Genomic DNA, 24,465 nt, shown 5'->3' on the forward strand with positions numbered 1-24,465 from the left:
AATTGCAGTCCATCATGGCTATCATTGCGAGGAATTGTGACCCATTATTGGTGTCATTGTAAGAAATTGCAATCCATTGTTGGAGTCAGTAGGAGGAATTGTGCCCCATCGTTGGTGTCATTGGGAGGAATTGTGACCCATCATTGGTGTCATTGGGAGGAATTGTGACCCATCATTGGTGTCATTGGGAGGAATTGTGACCCATCATTGGTGTCATTGGGAGGAATTGTGACCCATTGTTGGTGTAAGTGAGAGCAATAATGCATCATATCATTGGAGGAATTGTGCCCTATGAGCAGGATAAAGGATAACAAAGGGTCATATCATTGGGAGGAATTGTGCCTCATGACTGGTGTCATTGGGCCCGATCATTGGTGTTATTGGGTCAAATTGTGCCCCTTTATTGGTGTCAATGGGGAGAATTATGTTCCATTTTTAGTATCAGTGGATAAAATTGTGCTCCAAGGGCCGGACAAAACCAAGCAAAGGGCCGCAGTTTGGAGACCACTGGCCTAGACAATGGACATAAGTCTTTAAATATTTTTAACAAGAATATTAAATACTTTTAAGAATTAGTAGAAGAGCATTAAAGCAAGCACACACTGGCTTCAGTAGCTGCAGGCACTGTAAAGTAATTCATCCTCAAATGTCATAACAGTGATTCTGCAGTCAGGTTTGATTTCTTGCTGTTTACAGGACCTGCTGTTTGTTTACAATAGCAGGCTGCCATACAAAATTAAGGTCTTTTTTTGTTTATAGCACAAAAAATGAAGACGCACAGATGATCTAATACTACAGAAATATAGCTCTATTTGTGGGGAAAAAAGAACATACATTTCATTTCGGTGCAGCATTGTATGACTGCGCAATTGTCAGTTAAAGTAACGCACCACCGTATCGAAAAACATGGCCTGGTCAGGAAGGGGGGGGGGGGGGTAAATCCACTGGAGGGAAAGTGGTTAAAACCCACTTGCCGAGAGGCTGTATATATGTGTGTGTGGCTGGCTGGAAGTGGTTAATGCCCTGCAGATGTAACAACATCAGAATCAGAAACAGTACTGTTTTGTGATAGCATTTATTACTTTTTATCTTATACACCTACTGTAAGATACAGATCACAGTGGCACTCTAGAACGAATGCTAAATTGACAAGCCATCTAAGTCATCATGAAATGTCCCATTTATCATACACAGTATGATCTACTTAATCCATGGTGCATGTGAAACAAGCACTGTTAACCCTTTAGGTGGCAGAGGTGCGATCAACGCTCCATAGATCCAAGGGTTGCTTCGTCTTCTCTCTCATCCATCCATCAGGATGTACCAAATGTCTTGTCAAACATTAAGAGTCACATTATATATAACCATGAACTTTGCATTCCATAGGAATGTGCTCTTTATCTACAAAAACATTTTTTTTGTTAATTTTAAATACAAAACATCTGCACACAGAATTTATAATACAAGACAGTGCTAATGATTATTTGTGCAACTATTTCATCAATAAATATAGGGTGAATCAGGATTTGTGGAAAACTGTAACAAAGATAATAAACACGTAACACTTAAAAATTACATTCACCCAAAACTGAAATGTTAATTTTGGGTAAGGCATATTAGATAAATAGATCACTTGCTAGCAACATTTAGGATATCAGCAGTGAGACTTCGGCACCAGAGTCCATAGATCTGACTATGCAGACAGCTATTATGCTGAGTGCATAGAAAAGCTGTGGAGATTCCCTTATTTTCTAGAAGGAAAATGCAGCAGAAAAAGGGAGACACATATAAACACAGTAGCATGGTGTAGTAGTGGGGACCTGGCAGGGAAAGTTCACAAGGGAACCTAGCTGCTCCTGCAGTCTCCGACAGCTATAAGAGACCCTTGGGTTAAATTGGGCCACCCAGTTCTGATGCTGATGGACCGCAACCATTCCGAGGAGAAAAACTCAAGTACTGACGGGGAGGCAGTGCACCCTCCATCTCGATATTCATTGTTCTAATTTAATTGGAGTGTTCCTTTAAGATATGTAAATAATCAAAGGGATGAATTGACCACTCAGAAGCCCATGAGTAAAATATCAGTTTTTGGGTGGGATGACCCATTTAAGCTAGACCTACCAAAAATCTGTTTGAATTAAAACTGGATGTAGCTGTTGGGGGCTTTTTATCTCTCAAAATCTCTCCCTTTTGTAAATCCTGACTTTCATGCTGAAACTATGCAAAGCTGCTGTAAAATAAAGAAGCAAATGCCTCATCCAGGGGCAATGTTGTGAGATCCTTCAGGGTGCAGACACCGCAATCATGGCTGGTATATCTTCCCTCTGGTGAGTGATTCAATCTAATAGTCTAACCAAAACTGATATATTGGTTTCTTTCAAGTTAGATATTAATTAGTTGAAGTAATACCTTAAAAATTGACCCTTCATCACAGATTACTACTGTTTAAACCCAAAACAGCCTTTAAAGAATATGTAAACCCTCAACTTGTAAAACAACCCATTCAGTTTAAAACAGAAATAAAAGGCAAAAAAAAATTTGTGTACACATCTAAAAATAAGGGTGTGTGGAAGGTATTTATAATATTTTTAGAAGTGATCACATACCCTCATTTTTCAGCTGCATAAGGCCCCTTGTAGCTGGGGTGGATCCATCAACATGATCTGCCTGATCATCGGGGGAATCTCTCCACTGAGCAGGTGGATTACAGGTTTCTGTCCACTCTGCTGCTGCAGAGCAGACACAGACCCTGCCTGTTGATTTCAATGGGACAGTTGGATGGAAACGGACTGCCTGTTCGTTTCCACTCGATTGTCATCTGATCCGATCCGCTGGACAGATTGGGAACGGATCCCCATCTGTCTGTTTTTGGCGTACAGGATCAGATCAGATGCCGGCAGGTGGCAGTGGACTATTGTCCGCCGACACCTGACAGTCCATTGAAATCTATGCATGGACTGATTGGGTCTGCCTGAAAAACAGACAGGCGGACCTCATCGGTCCGTTCTTGTGAAAGGGGCCAAAGAATTGGGGCAGAAGAAACAGCAGCTCCCACAGCTAGAGAACTGACCATGCTGTGCTCTTCTGCCTAGAGTGGTCAGTTTTAAAAATGAAAGCAGCGTTACTGGCAGGTTCACTAGGGATTTCATACAAAGGAAGCAATACAAAGAGAACATGATACTTTTTCATACAAGTACATGGTACAGCAGGTACATATCATTTATATGAATTGTTAGACTTACATATTATTTAAAACAGGTTCCATTGATCCTTAACCACCACGATCAATGAGGCAAACAACTATTTCCCTGCACTTCTTTATACATATACTTGTTGGGATTGTTCCCTATACCTTGAGTGCTAGTTGCTTTAATATTTTTCACTAGCGCTCGCCTGTATACTTTCTATACAACTATTTCCCTACTTACTGAGTTTTGAATGTCTGTGTAAACACCATCAAATGTGACAGTCAAACAGAAAAGGAGAACAATAATTTAGTCGATTATGCGATATAAGCAATAAGCTTCCACCTAATTCAAGAGGCAACTTTGTAAATGTAAAAGGTGATCTGTATCTTTGTAGAGAATGATGTTAAAAAGAAACATCAAATGTGAAGTATACACTGTGCAGTTCATATCACTGCTATATACTGTACATGTCCTTCAGAAATTTCAGGTACGGTTTGTTTTTCCTTCTTCAAAGTAGCTTTTCTCAACTGTCTTCTAATGATACAGAAGTCCATTGTGCGCTTTACCGAATACTATTCGCATTCATATTCCCCAGTTGGAGGGCCTCGGACCAGGTTGAAGTAGCCAGCAAGGGCACCAAGATCAATCGAAAGTGTCCGCTGTCTCTTCTGCATCTCAGACTCCTCACTGGTGTACAACGAAGAATCTAAAAGGGAACAAAGGGTGTCAGATGGTGTCTTATTTTCAGTTTTGTTTAGTAGGACAAAGAGCAATAGGAAAAGTACATTTAAATATCAGAAATCAGCTTTCATTATTATGACTAAGGAAAGATTTAATCTGACTCCTCAAAATGGGTTACCTCACTTTCCAGATCATCACTGCCTAACTGCAGAACTAAATTGATACCGTGTATTAGCCCCCTATGGAAGATTTTAAAAACAAAAATATTTGCATGCGGCCTCAGCAAAATTCACATGTACTGGTGTACCTCGGTTTACAAACGCCTTGGTTAACGTGATTTTCAGTTTCCGAATTAAAATCCATTGAAAATAATGCCTCGGTTTACAATATTTTTTCGCTATACAAAGTGTATGTTGGTGCCAATTTGTAAAAGCAATTTTCTCTTCACTATAGCTCACAGAATTAGCTGTCACTTTCCCCGGAACTAAAGGATACTTTGTTTCTTGAGATAAAAGAAACAAACTAAAAGGAAATATTGTTTCTTTTAACTCAGAAATAAACTAAAAGGAAACTCTTTCTTTTAGCTGGGGGGAAAGTGACAGCTGATTCTCTGAGCTATAGTAAAGAAAAAAATAAAAGCCGGTAATTACATTTAAAATCCGACAATGACCTATAGTGACAGCGACTTCTTTTTTTAAACTTTTTTCTGACCTACAGAACAGATTAATTGGTTTTCAGTGCATTCCTATGGAAAACCGCGTTTCGATTTACAAATTTTTCGCAATACGAAACGTCCCAGAGAACGCATTAAATTTGTAAACTGCGGTACACCTGTATAACCACGTAGGTCTGATTCAGGAAAAAGACTCTGCTCCCTTGTTGCTCTAGAAATTTCTCCTAATATGATCTTTTTCTTCACGAGGGAAGAAATAGGTTTTCAGCCATGACCGGTGCACACTTCTGAAAATGCTAGTTACATCCATTATCTCCTGCGCTCAAAGACTCAGATCAAACGGGCATTAGTAACAACCAGCGTGTTCATCCACTGGTGATCAGAGGCTGTGCAGCTCCATCATGAAGCTGGGGAAGCTTGACAAAACTATAGAAGGAGATGAAAGAAAAAGCGCACAAACTTTGCGCATTACCTCAATAAATAGTGACTAATAAATTAAAATAAAATTAGTCACTATTTATTGAGGTAATGCGCAAGGTTTGTCTAATGCTAGTTACAAGCCTGTCGTGCTGATTCAGTAGGGTGGATTTGCTAAAAACAAAGAGTGTGCACTTTGCAAGTGCAGTTGCTCCAGAGCTTAGTAAATGAGGTAAAGCTTTACTTTGCAAAGAATACTCAATCACATGCAAAAAAAAAAAAAAAAACACACAATTTTGCTTGCACATGATTGGATGATGGAGGTCAGCAGAGTTTGCTCTCATGTATTAAGCTTTGGAGCATATACCTCATTACTTGCCATTAGTAAATCAACCCCAATGGCTTCAATACTATCTGAATCAGTGACCAAGCATGCAGGTCAGATTTTTTTTTTTTTTTTTTTTTTTTTTTTTTTTTTAAGTGAACTGCTGTAGTGTTTTGAGTCACTGGATAATTGTTTTCAAGCCATTGGACCAGCATGGCAGCAAATATAGAAGAGTGACAGCAGAAAAAAGACCAAGTGGTCCATCGAGTCTATCAAATTCTTCAAACTTTCTCGTCTGAGTATAGATTTATGTTTGAACCAAGCATGTTTGAATCCACTTACTGTTGACTGTCTTTACTACCTCTACTGGAAGTCTATTTCAAGCATTAACTACTCTCTTGGTAAAAATACTTTTTGTGATCGACCCAACTGGAACAGGGTCTCTTTTTGGAGGGGACTGCAGGTTAGCCTTTTGCCTACCGATTATGGGCCCTGGTGTTTTGAGGGGGCTCTATTCTTTGGGAAGCGTATGCCTGGGGGATCTTTTGGAGTAATTTTACTTTGGATTCAAGTCCATGTCTCTCCAAAACACAGACTCTGGGAACTGGAGGACCTGGATACAGATTTGGGGCTTCTGTGCCAAAACTAGCATTGACTACTTCAACCCCCTCCTGGACTTAGGGACTCAGAGTAGATGTTTAACCAATAGCCGCCCGGCGGCGGCAAAATGCTGTAGATTTCTGGGTGGACGCCATATGGCGTCCTCCCGGGCATGCGCACTTTTCGCGCTTGCAGACACGGCCGATGACAGATCTGAGTACCGGCCCCCGTTGCCGGTACCATGTGACCTGCTGTGACCAATCACAGCAGATGATATGAAAGTTGTATACAATGGATGGCTTCATTCATGCCATCCATTGTATACTAGTGTCTAGCTGTAAATGGTCACAGCTATCACATGCACATGTCATGTGATTAGCTGTGGCCAAATCACAGCTAAGCACAAAAAAAAAAAAAAACCTGAATGAATCGATGTCATTCAGGTAAATGCTTTCTTATAGCAAAGTAATTCTTTGCTATAAGCAAATTGTGTAGAAAAAAAAAAATACCCATCACTTCCCCAAAGTAGTACAATGTTACTACGGTAACATTGTACTACTTTGGACATGGTGAAATATGAAAAAAAAAATCTTAAAAAAAAAAAGAAAAGAAAAGTAATACAAAATTAAAAATAAAAAAAAATATTTTTTTTTATTTTCATACTGTCACCAGTCAGTGTCCCTGATTACCGCCATGCCAGTTATATGATGACGCTGTACTGCACTGGTGACAGTATGTAAAAAAAAAAAAAATAAATAGTGATTCATTTCATTTTCCAAAAAATGACAAAAAAAAAATACAACTTCAAAAAACTCACCATGCCGCTTATGAAGTACGTCGGACTGTCTACTTTGCAAAAAAGGGTCATTTGTGGGATATCTGTACTGTTCTGACATTCTTGGAGCTCAAGAAATTAGATTGGCTGTCAGTACTTCAGGATTGATCAATATTCAGATCTATACCATAGTTTGTGAACTCTATAACTTTCCTACAAACTAAAAAATACATCCTAATTTGGGTTATTTTCACCAAAGACATGTAGTAGAATACATCTTGGCCTAAATTTATGAAGAACAATTATTTATTTGCAAACCTTTATAAACAGAAACAAAGAAAAATGTGGGTTTTTTTTTTCGAAATTTTCGGTCTTTTTTTGTTAATTTAGCAAAAAATAAAAACAACGGCAGTGATTAGATATCACCAAAAGAAAGCTCTAGTTGTGTGAAGAAAATGATAAAATTTTAATTTGGGTACAATGTTGTATGACCACGCAATTGTCATTCAAAGTGTGAGAGCGCTGAAAGCTGAAAAATGGCCTGGTATGGAAAAGGTTAACCCTCTTGTATTGAACTGTATTGTTGCTGTATTGTCTCCCTTTATATTGTAAAGCACTGAGCAAACTGTTGGCGCTATATAAATCCTGTATAATAATAATAATAATGTTAATATAATCAGCTCAAAACAACCAGATGCTGAGGCCTCCTGCTGTAATGTGTTAATTATGGTGTTGTGTTTACTGTTGTGTCTTTCTCCCATTGTTAATAGAATTAATTGAGTCACCTATTGTTGCTGTCTGTTGGCTAATCCTCCTGGAGGTTTCTACATGATAGGATTATTCTTGTGTCAACTTTACCTCAATGTGTAATGTTTGTTTTCATTGTTCATGTGGGGACTGCCTCTATTTTTGAAGTGTATAAAGACCTGTATTTCTATTCAATAAGACAGTTCCTGTTTGCACCTAAGCTAGTGTCGTCTAGTTCTTGGGTGCAATTCACAGCTATAATACCTTGTTCCTGTGTTCGAGGCATGGAAGCAGTTCTCTGACGGAAGCACCTAGGTGGGGTGCCAGGCGGTCCGTCACACTATCCAAGATTAGTTTTGAACTTTCCTTCTGCAAATTGGAGGTAGGGATGCACAGATACCCGTTTTCCACCGACGAGTACGAGTACCAATACTTGTGCTCAAGTACTCGCCAATTACCGATACTTTTGCAATGTGAGCTCATACAAAATGAATGGACTCAAATCGCTCTGCAAAAATTTACATATGATCTGAACATGAAAGCGGTGCTATTCCTGTTCAAATCAAATGCCATTTCCCACACTGCAAGAGAGGAGAGGGAGAGAGAGGTGCTAAGCCGCCAATAGTGTAGCAATGTTTATCCAGTAAAAGGGTTAAAATGAGACCGTATTGTGCTCGCTAGGTATCGGGGGATTTGCCCAGATACAAGTACTCATGGAAGTGCTTAGTATAGGATACTGGTATCGGTATCTGTGCAACTCTAGTTGGAGATTGTTTTCGATCTTAGCTTTATATTGAAAATACTGCCCTTGATGTACTTATAGTGCTTTCATCAAGACTGTACATATCAAGATCCTGAAATCTCCCAGATATGCTTTATCACCCAGACCTTTCACCATTTTTGTTTCCTGTCTTTGGACTGGTTGCATCTTATTAATACTTTTATGTAAGATAGGTTATCAGAGCTAAGCACAGTATTCTAAGGCAAGCCATAGATTGTACAATTTTCTTTCCTTTCATCATGAGAGGAAGGAAAGAAATTGTTTGATTCCTCCACCACAGTGAGGGGGAATCCCTCACACAGCGCTTTTGTGTTCTGCTGGCGGGAAGCCTTCCCGGACGGCAGAACATAATGATCACTGCTGACAGCTAGAACTGTCAACAGTGATCGCATGCAAAAAATCCGACAGGATTGTACTGAGGTTGATCTGAAGTCGATGAATCAGCTCCAGTACAACCAGCTTGCCCAATAGATGAATTATATTTAGGCCGGCCCCTGCTGAACCAGATGAGATTCAATTCATATATGAATGGCTTAAAAGGATAAGTTCACCTTTGTAAACATGTTATACACACACATTTAGGGTGTAACATGTTCAGCATTTACCTCCTCTCCCCCTGAGCCCCCACTCCTGTGACAGCAGGTCAGGGAGATCCTCTGAAAAACAGCGTGGCTGTGCAGGGCATCACCCACACGGCGGCCATGCCATTCATTCACAGAGTTCTGTGAATGAATGCCTACAAGTACCGTCTTACTGATGGCTTGTACTGTAGTTCCCAGTGAACTGCCAGTGCTCCGTCATTCATTAACTGCCAGCCTGTATTTGAAGTATGGGCAGACAGCTACACAGTCTACCGGAGTTTTGACACTGCACCAGCAGAAAAATGCAAAAAAGTGCATTTATTATTTTTCTTAAAAAGGTAAACTCATCCTTTAAATGAGGTCTAACTAAAGATCTATATAGGGGAATCAGGACCTTCTGTTGGTGGTCCCCCACTAGTAATAAGAGAGATACATACATAAGATATACACCTGTGTGTATATATATATATATATATATATATATATATATATATATATATATATCTCTATCTCAAACATATCTGAAACTTCTGTGTCATCAGCAAAAAAGACGTACCTTATCACCCAAAGCTTTTGTTATATCACTTACAAACAGAATAATTAGAACAGGACCTAGCCCAGAGACTTATGGTACACCACTAGTGACTGGTCACTGTTCCGAATAAACAGCCACACTGATATCCTGCCCTTAGCCTTCTAGCAGGGGTGGACTGACAACTCATGGGGCCCCCGGACAATAGGGGATAATGGGGCCCCTGTGTCCTTGCCCAAACTCAAAAAAAGCCTATGAAAAAGGTACCAGGGACATCTCATGGGGCCCCCTACTGACCCTGGGCCTTCGGGCAGAGCCCGAGTTTCCAAATGGTCAGTCCGCCCCTGCCTTCTAGCATTTTCAAAAGAAGGTCTGAAATAACAGCTTACACATTTATCTCAAAAAAGTTTTCTTTAGATCAATATTGTCAGCATTGTAGTGAAGTGGGCAGACACTTCACTGTAAAACAGCACAAAGCTTTTTCCCTGAGTTTTCTTGTAAATAGATCTATTAATCTTTGTAATGTTTCCCTTGAAGCTGTTGCTATCTAATTTTAGCCCCAATGAACATGAATGGAAAAAGATGCCCTAGACATAAGGGCAGAGGAAGTTGCATATTGTAACTTCCCTTTTTTGTTCAACGCAAATTCCACCCGCAGTTCTCGTTCCATAGTGGTAAGAGAACAGAAAAAAAAAAAGACTCCCGGGATAATCTATTCATTTTATTGACATTGAAAAGAGCGATGGTTATGTGGAAACAAGTACCTGTAGTGACCAATCAGAATTCACCTCTTACCTGGACTCGACTTTAGTATTATTTATTTATTTCAGGTACTTATATAGAGCCGTCAATTTACGCAGCGCTTTACATATATATTATACATTCACATCAGTCCCTAACCCTCAAGGGGTGTACAATCTAAGGTCCCTAACTCACATTCATATATATACTAGTGCCAATTTGGACAGGAACCAATTCACCTACCAGCATGTCTTTTGGAGTGTGAGAGGAAACCGGAGTAGCCGGAGGAAACCCATGCAAACTCCAGGCAGATGGTGCCATGGTTGGGATTTGAACCAACGACCCTAGTACTGCCTAGTAAATGCTAACCATTTAGCCACTGTGCTGCCCATAGTAAACAGAGATCCATTTTTCATCTAAAGTCAGTCTAAAAGGCATTTAGCACTGGTGCACACTGCTGCAATTTGCCATGTGACTTGCGACACAGCCACATGACAAGTGAAAATTGATTTAAATGGCGGCAGTTCCAAAGAATGCGACTCAAGTCACAGCGACTTTTTAAAAGGTTCCTGCATGACTTTGAAGCATCTTCGAAGGAACTTCGAGTCCTGTGGACTCGGATCTCACATGAAAGTCGCACGACAATGGGGTCGAAGCAATGTGAACCAAGGAACTTTATCACCAATTCAAAAACTGATACCAGCACACCCTGCATGCAGAACGTTTGGTGTGCTTTCACAAAGTACAACAAGACTGTAGGACATACTAAAAAAAAAAAGTTTATGGCAAAGTGCAGCTAACCCGCACTGGCCACAGCGCAGTGGGGGCAATGTAAAAGCACCCTTACTTGTCTGCCAAACCAAACTCATTGAAGCGAGTTTCTCATTTCAGTGACTTTTGGATTCCATTTTCCCCCATTTCACTCTGTGGTTCCATCTGCAACCACTATGCTGTTGCAGGATAAAAGTAATAATGCAGTAGCAATGTAGGGGCCAATGAAGGAAAAGAAAAGGGTCACAGAGAGTGGGGGGTTCAGATATCCAGCACAGCCGGAAGGGTGCTAAATGTTGATGCTCTTTCAGCAAGCTTCTCTTTTCAATGCAGCATTGTTCAGCAGTGCAGGCCAAGTAAGAATTAACTGTTTGCCTTGCACGGAGCTTCTGATTTCAGCTTTGGAAAATAGAGACAGTTGCTTTATAGGAAACCCATCAGAAATGAAATATGGAGGACTGCCACTGAAATATGGAGGTTGCCGTCATCCTCACCCATCCTGCTCTACGTAGTAAGTCACTGACATGGAAGGTGCATTAGCCAGTGTTGGGCCACCTGAAATGCACATTCCCCGGGTCAGCAAAAACAAAAAGGGCCAGAATCATAACATGGCAGCCAGCACCTTCATAAGCCAGTCTGCTATGGTAGCTCCAATAATTGTATCTCAGCGGTTTGTTTTTTGTTTTTTTTTTAATGCAGACATACCTGCAATGTTTTCAGGAAGCTCGAATTCCTTTTTCATTTGTTTCTTGCGCTCCAGAAGTGCTGTGTCCAGGCTCTGGCAGCGTGGCTGGTCCTCTGGGGGAGGGTTGAGGGCCTCGTGTTTCAGAAGCTCTGCTGCAGAAGGACGCTGGTTTGGGTTCTTGTCCAATACTGAGACCAGCAGATCTCTCATGATGGGACTACAATCTTCTGCAATGTCTTCTAGTGGAGGTGCTTGCTTGTGTATCTATGGGACAAGAAGGTTTGTTTTTGGTAACACAATTATTGTAGACTGTTGTTAGAGGATTTTAATAGGCAAGACTACATTTTTAACAATCACCTAACTTTTCTACTATGCTTACATCTGGTGCACACCTTTCACATTTGCAGTATTGTTAGAGTAAGGCTAGCCATACACACTTTGATTTCTCTTGTTCAGCCCACAGAAATCGGTTGATAATGCTGAACCATGCTACACAGCATGAATGGAGGAAATCTCAGCTGCCAGCTAATGTATGCAGACAGCCACAAGACCTGCAGCTGCCTGAATTCACAAACAATGGCTGCGTTTGACCTGGTTTCCTTGATATAGAAGTCACCTTCCATTGAGTCAAATGGAAGGTTTCAACAGAACTGCCCACAGCTCAAATTTTGGCCAATTCAACAAGAATCGGCCAAAATGCAAGCTATGTATGGCCAGCTTTAAAGTGGTAGTAAAGTTAAACAAAAAAAAAAAAGAAATATCCTCATGCAAGGTAAAAGGCATAATGTGCCAGTATGCATTGCCACTAAAAATAAAATAGAGTTTACTACCACTTTAATGCTTAGGAATAGGTTTATAGGTAATTGTAGAACATCGCTGTAGTATGGGTTTCACAGAATATAAAAGCTGCCTGTTACAAGAACAACATTTTGTTTCAATGTCCTAGGGCCGTATGTGTGCTGTCATTGTAGGAGAGTACAAACATTATACCTGTTATTGATACAATCAGAGCACCATAATGCCTCTGTTTTACACATATGGTACGTGTGACATTCTGTAGAACAAGCAGTTCTTTTTAGTATTTTTTTTTTTCTTTTAGCGTGCTGTACCCTTAATGCAGAAGTTTGAATCACCTGTGTGTTTTCATATGTTTAACACTTGTTTAAAACACATTTAAAACTCATGATACACTATGTAACATTTAAAAAAATGAACTATTCTCATCTGCATGCTTTTTTTGCAATTTGCAAAAATGTTGTTAAAGCAACATTAAACTCAAAAGCAAACATTATATTGCAGCTTACCAATTCTTAGATGTGATTGGCTGCATTAAGTTTTTTCTTTTTAGTAGGCTTTTTTCCTTTATTTTCACCTGGAGATCTTGCCAGTAAGTCTGTTTTTCAACAGAACAAGCTCCTGCAGATGTTGCAGGGTTGAGAAAAACCATTTACAATGTGCTACTGACAGGGGTGCTTACTTAGAACAACTTATGTAAAACCTTTATTCCAAACGGAAAAAAACGGTTTCTGTAACTGATTATAAAGTGTTTGCTGGAATTTGGCTTCAATTTACTAGTGTGTGCAGATCTGCTAGTACATCTAACGCTCCCCTGCCCCCGACTGACAATGCTGCTGTGTAGCTCCGCTACTTCATTGTGTGTGTGTGTGTACACATATATGTATATAAAACACACACACGTGTTACTGGCCAGGTCACCAGGTGAAAACAAAGGGAAAAAAGCCTTAAAAAGAAAATTGAACGCAGCCACCACATCTACTGATTGACAAGCTGCAATATATTACATTTCTGGCTTTGGGTTTATTATCACTTTAATAGTACTATACATATGTTTTTATCTAAAACTGCATTACATAGAAATGAATGGCTTTGCATGTAAAATACAAGTAATGCACTGGGATAGAAAACACAAACTAAATTTAAAAAAGAAAATGACTTTACAAAAACCAGGGATTCACTTTAAAAATACAGCACGGGAAAAAGATTGCTAAAAATACAATAAAAATCACATCACAGGCACATCAATGACACATGTAAAAAGAACATGCAAACGTGTTTAATCGCACATATTTTCAAGCTCACAGGTGTGCATACACTCCGAAACCAACATGCAAACTTTAAACCTGTAAAAAGGAAAAGAGAAAAACAGGCCCTCAACCTTCGTTCCTGTTAAATACCACTATTCCTATAGTCAATAAGGCCTGCAATAGTGCTTCCTAATGAACGTGAAATACCTTGACAAAAAAGCACTGTATGGAAGCTCTGCTAATTAGTCTCAGGTAAACCTATGAATGCAGCATCCCTTGTAAGGTGCAAAGATACAATGCTGCTGAATAACCAGAGGGGGGCGCTCCAGGATTATATTCCCAATCAAAGTTTAAAAGCGCTACTAAACCCACAACAGTAAAATCAGTCTTTATATGCAGTAAGCAGGGGTAGGCAACCTTTGAGAGGTAGAGATCTACCTGAACAACACGAAAGATCAAAGATCACCGAGGTTCAGCTCCATTAAAAAATAATAAAAATAATAACTAGCAAGGCCTAACTAAATAGTAAGAAAAATGTAGAAACATGTAATAAAACAAATGTCACTGTAAAAATACAAACTTAGCCTACCCTAAAAATGTCAGTCAGTAGAGCAGTGGATGGTGTCAGTGAAGCAGCGGACAGTGTCAGTAGGGCAGCAGATGGTGTCAGTAGTTTTTATTTTTACATTTTTATTTTTTAAATATATTTCACAATTTCTTTAGGAGCCCTGTTGAAAAGGGGAGAACTTGGGGGAAGGGCCAGACAGCAGAAAAAAGGAGGAACAAGGACAGGAGGGACAGCGGGGGAGGCGTTTTCTAGAACCGATCTCCTAAATTTTCCTCCTGCAGCAGCTGTACGCTATTGGGAGGGCGAGGAGGAGATACTAGCTTTCAGCTGCTCCAGGAAGACAAAGGGGATTGGGATTTTTCTGCCCCCCAGCTACCCTGGTGCCCTAAGACTGCTGCCTAAGCAGCCGTATGCTGGGTACCAGCATAAGTCTGCTTGGGCAGCTGCCTTAGGGCACCAGGGTAGGGGTGGGCAGAAAAATCCCGATCCCCAGCCACCTGCTGGGAATTCAGATTGTAAAAATAACTGTCCATGGGAGGGAAGGGGGGGGGGGGTGTAATAGATACTGCAGGTGGGGGGAAAGGGGGCCAGAGGTCACTGCAATGAGGGTGGCCCTGCCCATAGCAGTGTCCTCTGCACATCACCTCCCCCCCAGTAGTGTCTTCTGCCCCCCCTTTCCCCCATAACAGTGACCTCTTGCCCCCCCAAGCAATGTCTCTCCCCCCCCCCCTTCCCCCAGCCTCCTCCACTGCTGCTGTCATCCTCGGTGCACAGCAAAGAGCGGAAGGCAGCACGGCTCAGGATGGAGGGCGGGAGGAGGAGCTGGCCAAATGAACTTTTCAACAAACTTTAACTAGTAATCAGCTGGACACTGATAGAAGTCACAAGACCCCTATATACTGCTGATGAGAAACAATGTTTAGCAGTTTATATTTACTAAAATGCATTGCCATGTTCTGTGTACTGTGGGAGACTGTATATAGTGAATGCAGGGTCCTGGGTTGAGTAACAATTTAAAGCTGGCATTTCTGCAATACAAAAGTAAACTAACTTACAATGTAGAGGTAAGAGGGATATGCTGATCGCGGGTATCTTTTCACCCAGGGTGGATTCCCAGTCTGCATGTGAATGATGGTGGCACCCATACTGTATATATCTGCCTTTGTAGAGTGTCCTCTGCACAGAACCACTTCTGGGCTCATGTAGATCTGTCAAAAAGCACATAGAGAAATGGTTTATTGTACCAATATTTAGCAGCACAGTGCTTGTATTTTGTAATAATTCACCTTACTGCACAGTCAACATGAAGAACAGTTTAAGCTGAAGTTTAATTTGCTTATATCTTGCCTTCCCTGGTTCCTCATTTCCCCTATCAACATGCTGATGAAAAAATAAAAAAAAAACAAAACACAATTTTCATTACATCCCTTTTTTTAAACCCAGCAATGTCATCACTAACTCTCTGTGCTTCTCTGTGCAATGCAGGTAGATCATGGCTGGTGGGAGGGGTCAGCAGGGTGCTGTACATAACTTTCTGAAAACATCACAGCACCTTGCCTCAGTACTCTGCTAAAGAGTCCTCAACCCTGATGCAAAACGTGGCTCGGCACCTAAATGCAGTTATGCAAATATCAAAGTTCCTTGATGGATCAATTCAGTCAATCTGGAGGAGTCGGCATTCCACTGCATGCTGAGCTCTCAGGATTGTGGACTGTGTCCATACAGCTGCTGCTTCCCAACAGACATAATAGCCACCATCTCTCTCACCCCACACACCCAAGTCCTGGGGGTCACCCTGGACTCCCACCTCTCCTTCCTACCCCACATCCAACTGCTATCTAGATCATTCAGACTCCACCTCCGCCACATCTCCAAGATACGCACATTCCTCACCCCAGACACCACCAAAACAACTCGTACACTTCCTCATCATCTCACGCCTGGACTATTGCAACTCCCTTCTCACTGGCCTACCCAAACGAATGCTATCCCCACTCCAGTCGATCCTAAACTCAGCGGCTAGACTCATCCACCTCACCAACAGCTCCACATCCGCCACCCCCCTCTGCCAATCCAAACTACATAACTGACCTGATACCCAAATACTACCCTACCCGTGCCCTCCGCTCCTCACAGGACCTCCTACTCTCTAGCTCCCTGGTCTCCTCCTCCCACGCCTGATTGCAGGACTTCTCCAGGACTTCCCCCATCCTCTGGAACTCCCTACCCCAATCCATCAGACTGTCGCCTACCCTCCTCACCTTCAGGCGCACCCTGAAAACCCTCCTCTTCAGGGGAGCCTACCCCAACCTCACCTAACACCCCACCTCACCTAACAACTAACCTCCTCCACTCCTCCTGCCACTTCTTCCCCCACAGCCATCTCCTCCTGTGCAACCTTCCCCTCCCTCCTAGATTGTAGGCTTGAAAGAGCAGGGCCCTCGAACCCCTCTTGTATTGTATTGTTACTGTTTTGTCTCATGTTCTGTCCCCCTTGCTACTGTACAGCGCTGAGCATACCCTTTGGCGCTACATAAATAGTGTATAATAATAATAGGACTGCCTGCACAGAGATGTACAGAAGACCTCTGCATCCCCCTGCAGGAAAACACAGCCCTCGTGGGGGTGCATGCTGTGGTACTCTCGTGTGAATAAGGCCTTAGGCTGTCCATATATTATACAATTTTCTTGAGAATTTTGCTTTAGATTTACCAAAAACCATATAATAATGAGGTCGAGCCTAAACAACGCTTTTAATTGTATCCAATTAGGCAGGCCCTTGTACTACAAAATTGAAGGTAAATCTAAAGGAAATTGGGCAGAAAATTGTGAGAAAATTTGTATAGTGTATGGCCAGTCTTAGTCTTGCAGCCAAAGGAGGAAGTGCAGAATGGACATGTGCGGTTCGTTTTTGTTCCGGATCGCATTTTGGACTAATTTTTTCGTTATTCGGAGATTTGGATGTATCCGAATAACGAATTACAAAAATAACGAATTTAAACAAACCCGAAATAATGAAACGAAATTCAATTTGAATTCAAATTCAAAAAGAAAAATCGAAAACAAGTGCATAAACAAAAAAAAAAAAAGTGAACAAACATGCGAAAACAAATTAAAAGCGAAGCTCCACCCAAAAGGTGGAAGTTCCTCTTTAAGGACTGGTCCTCTACTCCCCGTTATTTTTCACATTGTCGAATTCGGGTGAAATCTTTTCAATTTCGAACGACATTTGGAATTTTGTTGAATCAATTTCGAATACAAACGATTTTTCGTATTTGGGCGAAATGTGTTCGAATACGAATTACTGAAAGGAATCCTGAAAACGAATTTACCGAATCCAACTACACGAAATTTGTTAGATTTTGAAACAAAACAAATTATTTGCACATGTCTAGTGCAGAAAGTCTGAATCAGGTCATAACTCTGGTGCTAAGAAAATGCTAAAGCCACCGGATCAGAGTGACAATCCAGCAACTAGCATCCTCAGCATGACACACCATCAGGACAAATGGAAATAAATGGCTTGTTTTTCAGATGAGGAAGTGAGACAGCGGTGTGTATTTTCACAACTTTTTTCTATCATTCTCAGTTACAAAAGGAACCAACTCACTGCAAAGCTAGAAAAGAGGAAGACAGGAGCGGCCTGAAGGAGCAGACATTCCTTCCCTCGTTCCACAATGTGACTCCAGGTCTGCGGATTATTGATAGGCCTCATCTATGAACAGGCCGAGTGTTCCCAGCCACAGGACAAGGCCCAGCCAATTACCTCAGTTCCCCTCAAGTCCTTCGGATAATACAGGTCACCCGTCATCTGACTGCTGAGGCCGAAATCCACCAGGACGGCTTTTGTGGACATGAAGACAATGTTGCTCGCTGCAATAAAGAAGAGCAATAAGCAGAAGTTACACATTATACCAGGTCAATGTGCACAGCATTACTCAGCAACAGGTAACCTACAAAGTGCCAACCTACAACAACCAACTTACCTCAAGAGCAACAAATACAGAAAAGCCAGGAGGCCATCCTAAAATGTATTAAAGTCTGATTTTCAATGACCACTGATCAGGTGTTGGGGTTTACTGAATGTTATTATGTACTCTCTACAACACAAGCCTGAACATATACAGCAGCAGTCGCTAAATGGCAAACCGCGGTCCAGGAGCGGCCCCAGCAGTGTCCCCTTCTGGGCCGCCAGCCCACAACGACAGATCCGCCGCTGAGCAGGGCGGTCGTCACGTCAATATGACATCACGTGTGTCGTCCCCCCCCTTGCAGCTCACCGACTCTCTGGCTCCCGCTCCCTGCCTGTACACAAGCATCCTTCAGCAAGGATCCCAGCACAGCTCCTGTCTGCCCTCAAGGTAGGGTGTAGTCTTACAGGGGCACTCTGATGGGCACATCACATTGAATGTTAAGGGGTCATGACAGCGGCTAAATGGTTAGCACTTCCGCCTGGCAGTACTAGGGTCATTGGTTCGAATCCCAACCACGGCACCGCCTGTGTAGGTTTCCTCCGGGTACTCCGGTTTCCTACCACACTCCAAAGACATGCTGGTAGGTGAATTGGATCCTGTCTAAATTGTCCCTAGTATGTGTATGTATGAATGTGAGTTAGGGACCTTAGATTGTACCCCCCTTGAGGGTTAGGGACTGATGTGAATGCACAATATATATGTAAAGCACTGCGTAAATTGACAGCGCTATACAAGTACCTAAAATAAATAAATGATGATGGGCCCATTTTATGTTAAGGGGCACTCTGACGGGCCCATTTTATATGTTAAAGCGGAATTCCATTCACTCTGTAAAAAAAATAAAAGTCACCAGCTACAAAAACTGTAGCTGCTGACTTTTAAAAAACAACCACTCACCTGTCCCACGATCCCGTGTTGCTGCCGCCGCAGCCCGTTTCACCGGCCATCCTGTATTTCAGGTTTCGGCATCTTCAGTGTGGGCACCCAACTGTGACAGCTGGGGGCTTCACAGCCGGGTGCCCACTACGCATGCGCGAGTAGCGCTGTGGTTCCTGAATGGGGCCTGTCACGTGTCCCACAAGACTACGGGGAGGGAGGGTAGGAGGACAACTTCCGCTTCTGATCGCTTAGGCGATTGCAGCGAAAGTGGGAATCTGTCAATTTCGGGTACCCGCTCCCCAAAGGTGCCAATCCTTAATGGAGAGCGGGAGACCAATCATTAAAGCAGAACTTCCCCTTTTGGGTGGAACTCCGCTTTAAGGGGCACTCTGACAGGCCCATTTTATGTTACGGAGGCACTCTGATGGGCACATGTTATGTTAAGGGGGCACAAATGGGCACATACTGTGGAAAGGGGCACTCTGATGGGCACATGTGATGGAAAGGGGCAGTCTGATGGGGAAATATGATAGAAATGGGCACTTTGAGTACAAGGGAGCACTCTGACAGGAATACCTGATGTAAGGTGGCAATGTGATGGGGATACCTGGTGTAAAGGGCACTCTGCTGGGGACAACTGATGTAAAGGGAATACATGATGTAAAGTTGCACTCTGATGGCGACACCTAATGTTAGGTTAGTAAGAAAACGTTAAGTGTCCGGACCTCCTTGAATTTCAATTCAATACCCGATATACAGTATACAAAAGCACTGGATAGGGCAGCACAGTAGTTAAGTGGTTAGCACTCCTGCTTAACAGCACTAGGATCATTTGTTCGAATCCCAACCACAGCACTACCTGCACGGAGTTTGCATGTTCTCCCGTGCCTGCGTGGGTTTTCTCCAGGTACTCCAGTTTCCTCCCACACTCCAAAGACATGCTGGTAGGTGAATTGGATCCTGTATAAATTGGCCCTATTATGTGTATATATGAATGCGAGTTAGGGACCTTAGATTGTACGCTCCTTGAGGGTTAGTGACTGATGTGAATTGAAAACAATATATATGTATATTTCTGGATTCCCCCTCCATTGCTGTTGCTTCTCCGTGTACCACCATAGAATGCTGCTTGCTATGATGGCGCATCTGCGGGCTCATTCCCGAGCCAGGCTGTGTGCATCTATTGACTCACAGTGTGGCTCAGCCCCCTTCCCTGTTCACTGCTCACAGGATTTGATTGTTCTGTGAGCAGAGAGAGAGGAAAGAGCCGATGCAGACAGGCACAGCTCTGGATCGGGATATGCAAGTAGTAAAGGGGGGTGAGGGGGTGATACAAATTGGGGAACATTTCTTACCAACTTGCTACCAAGCACAACACGCACAGTTCTCGAGTACTGTATTTAAGGGGTTAAAACAGGCAGTGAGCAGGTGATATGGTGCCTCCTACTGTGTGTTGTCTGACAAGCAATAGGGATCATGCTTCGAACAGCAAAGCAACTCGAAACAAGCCCTAGGAAACAATTTCATGAAAAATAGCTGACAGGGCTATTAAAGTGGATGTAAAGGCATACTGAAGGTAAAAAACCTTCAGTATGCAGCTCCCCCCAATACTTGCCTGATCCAGCAATATGCATGAGACTGGCTGCTGTCCTGGCTCTCTGCCTCCTCATTGGCTCAGAGACAATGGCTCCTGTTGCTGTCAGTCACAGCCAGTGAGGAGGGAGCGAGGGCGGGGCTGAGCCCTGTTCTTATAGACATACAGAACAGGGCTCAGGAGCGAGCATGAACAAGTGCCCCTTTGCAAGCTGCTTGCTATGGGGGCACTCAGCAGAGGGAAGGAGCCCAAAGCACTGGTGGGGGAAAAAAGAAGAGCAGGATTGGGGCTGCTCTGTGCAAAACCCTTGCACGGAGCAGGTGAGTATAACATGTCTGTTATTTAAAAAACAAAAAAGCCTTTAGCATCACTTTAAGTACTGGACATTTGTGGATTATTTTTGGAGAATCACTTTAAAACATTCCAAGCAGCGGATTCAAAGGATGACACACTTACGTTTGATGTCATGGTGGATGACATTTTTGGAGTGTAGAAAGTCGAGCCCTTTAAGAATATGTTTGGTCACCCAAATAATTTCGAACTCCCGCAAAGGGCCACAGCTCTCCAGCTTCTCCAGGACGGACCCTCCTTCCCCAGCCTCCATATACAGGTGAACCATGTTGTTACATAACACGGCTCCATATAACTCAGCGATGTTCTCGTGCTGAAACTGCACCTGAAACTCCACATCAGCTGGTTTGAACTGTTCCACCGGGATCTTTGGCAGAGAGAGAGAGAGAGGACAGATATATGAGTGCTGAAAATGGCATGTGATGAAGACAGGTGGGCATTGCTCATTGCTGGATTAATCACGTATCATCCACCCTGCTTTTCAGGTGTGGTTATCTCTTACAAGGAACACCTATCGGGCTCATATCATTACACAGTACTCACAGCTCTGTTACATAACTCCTTACAATAACAACAATCCTCAACAGGTGAACATACAGTACATAGAAATGGAATATATCATATCAACGCATTAGCCTTTACTCATCCAGAGAAATATCCCGTAATCTATAGCAGCATGAAAGAGGATTCTGCTTAAAGAAGATGTAAACTCCTGATATGTGCCTGCTGTACCATGTACTTGCATGAAAAAAGTATCCTGTTCTCTGTGTTTTACATCCTTTGTGTGAAATCCCTGGTGTTCCTGCCAGTCCCTCTGCTTTCCTGTTAAAAACTGACCATTCTAGGCAGGAGAACACAGCATGGTCAGTCATCTAGTTATGCTTGAAACTCAGCAAGCTCTCCTCCAGTGAGCAGATTTGTCCTTGCACACCTCCCTGCATAGTCGTTCACTGGGAAGACCAGTGTGTTGCCACTTCTCCTACCCCAGTTATTATGCAGTGGAGAACAGAGGGAAAGTGATCACTTATTCATAAATGAAAGGCATAAAAAAAAAAAAAAAAAAAAAAAAGGGTTTTTAATGTTTTTCATATCTATACACAAATGTTTTGAATAAAACAAAGGAATGCGCTAAATAATAAACATTAAAAAAAAAAATAAATAATAATAATAATAATAATAATGAAAACTTAATGTCCGTGATTATTTAAGTCCATCCACCATCACAAGTGAAAATTGATTCTGCAATCTTGTAATCAAACACCGTGCAAAAATCCACCACCGAATGAAATGGGTAAACATTAGTGAGTTTACCAATTTCATTCGGTGGTGGATTTTTGTTTGATTACAAGATTGCAGAATCAATTTTCACTTGTGATGGTGGATGGACTTATATAATCACGGACATGGTTTCCAAATAATCACGGACATTAAGTTTTCATTATTATTATTTAGTTTTTTTATGTTTATTATTTAGTGCATTCCTTTGTTTTATTTATATTATCTACCTGCTTTTTGGTTAGGAGTGCAGCTCTTTTTTTCTTCTTTTTTGATTGTTGGCGCTGTTTCTGTTGTCATTTCTACACAAATGTTTTGCCTTTCATTTGTATTTTAAACTGAATAGGTTGTTTTACAAAAAGGTAAGGATTTACAATAACTTCAGCTGTACCCCCCACTTTCCCTACTACCATGTCTGAACTGAGATCTTTGGAGCACCTCTCATCTTGAACCCTACTCTTCCATGTCTCCATGCCTGTGTATGTGTATAGATCTATGTACTCAATATACTGTGCAAAGTGTTACATAATCTGTAGGTGCTAATTAAATTCTGGAAACAAAGATAGCTCAGGTTTTTATTACCATCTGAATGTCTGCTGCTTACCCATTGACTGGTCATAAAGAGGTTCAATACATAGATAAACACAAACACACACTTTGTAAATATTTTATTCTATCTTTCCATGTGACAACACTGAAGAAATTACACTTTGCTACAATGTGACGTAGTGAGTGTACAGCTTGTATAAATAACAGTGTAAATTTGCTGTCCCCTCAAAATAACTCAACACACAGCCATTAATGTCTAAACTGCTGGCAACAAAAGTGAGTACACCCCTAAGTGAAAATGTCCAAATTGGGCTCAAAGTGTCAATATTTTGTGTGGCCACCATTATTTTGCAGCACTGCCTTGACCCTTTTGGGCATGGAGTTCACCAGAGCTTCACAGGTTGCCACTATGAACCGGAGCCAGGCGCTGTGTAGTTTTGTGATAGAAATAATACACCTTGTATGGAGGTGTGCCTGGAGACTTGACAAAGCGCATGCGCGCGAAACATGTTGTCCCAGCAACCGGCCTCTTCCTTCTAAAGCTGCGGCTCCAGCAAGAGTTCCCCCCCTCCGTCTCTCCACATCGTGGTGACGTCATCCAGGACGCTGGGACGTCGGGTAAACGTGGTCCCTGCACTGACAGGCATTCTACTCCACTGCTTCCCTCTGAGCGGACGGGCCGTCCATCTTGGAACCTGGCTTCCTTAAGCCACAGGCTGGTTATTTATTATTGTTTTACCATATGACTTATTAAAGGTACACCTCCATACAAGGTGTATTATTTCTATCACAAAACTACACAGCGCCTGGCTCCTGTTCATACCTCCCACAAACCGATGTGTTTTTACCATGGCAGCAGTGAGTTTTTTCCCCACCAATCATAGTTGACATATACCATTCACTTATTTCCTTTGGGACACATCTGTGCGCTTTTATCCAGACCGTTCTTACAGGTTGCCACTAGAGTCCTCTTCCACTCCTCCATGACGACATCACGGAGCTGGTGGATGTTGGAGACCTTGCGCTCCTCCACCTTCTGTTTGAGGATGGCCCACAGATGTTCAATAGGGTTTAGGTCTGGAGACATGCTTGGCAAGTCCATCACTTTTACCCTCAGCTTCTTTAGCAAGGCAGTGGTGGTCTTGGAGGTGTGTTTGGGGTTATGTTGGCATAGTGCCCTGCGGCCCAGTCTCCGAAGGGAGGGGGATCATGCTCTGCTTCAGTATGTCACAGTACATGTTGGCATTCATGGTTCCCTCAATGAACTGAGCTCCCCAGTGCCGGCAGCGCTTATGCAGCCCCAGACCATGACACTCCCACCACCATGCTTGACTGTAGGCAAGACATGCTTGTCTTTGTACTCCTCACCTGGTTGCCGCCACACACGCTTGACACCATCTGAACCAAATCAGTTTATTGGTGGCATCAGACCATAGGACATGGTTCCAGTAAACCATGTCCTTAGTATGCTTGTCTTCAGCAAACTGTTTTGCGGGCTTTCTTGTGCATCATCTTTAGAAGAGGCTTCCTTCTGGGATGACAGTCATGCAGACCAAATTGATGCAGAGTGTGGCATATGGACTGAGCACTGACAGGCTGACCTCCCCCCCCCTTCAACCTCTGCAGCAATGCTGGCAGCACTCATACATCTATTTCCCAAAGACAACTTCTGGATATGATGCGGAGCACGTGCACTCAACTTCTTCGGTCGACCATGGCGAGGCCTCTTCTGA

At 42.4% G+C, this 24,465-nt stretch overlaps 1 protein-coding gene across 1 annotated transcript in view; it reads right to left on the reverse strand.

Annotated features, from left to right (window-relative positions):
* Window positions 1-1,059: 1,059 nt before the first annotated feature.
* MAP3K8 (mitogen-activated protein kinase kinase kinase 8) overlaps window positions 1,060-24,465 on the reverse strand; it is a 56,907-nt gene continuing 33,501 nt past the window's right edge. The window contains exons 4-8 of the mRNA XM_089668656.1: window positions 21,014-21,275; window positions 17,877-17,983; window positions 15,166-15,318; window positions 11,518-11,761; window positions 1,060-3,894 (exon numbers count right to left, since the gene is read on the reverse strand). Coding sequence (XP_089524782.1) covers window positions 3,761-3,894; window positions 11,518-11,761; window positions 15,166-15,318; window positions 17,877-17,983; window positions 21,014-21,275 — 900 coding nt within the window. The 3' untranslated portion in view covers window positions 1,060-3,760. The remainder of the gene's footprint in view (window positions 3,895-11,517; window positions 11,762-15,165; window positions 15,319-17,876; window positions 17,984-21,013; window positions 21,276-24,465) is intronic.

Source organism: Staurois parvus, unplaced genomic scaffold (genome assembly GCF_062004578.1).
Source record: "Staurois parvus isolate SC_StPar_1 unplaced genomic scaffold, SC_StPar_1.0 ptg000061l, whole genome shotgun sequence".
Taxonomy (NCBI): Eukaryota; Metazoa; Chordata; class Amphibia; order Anura; family Ranidae; genus Staurois; species Staurois parvus.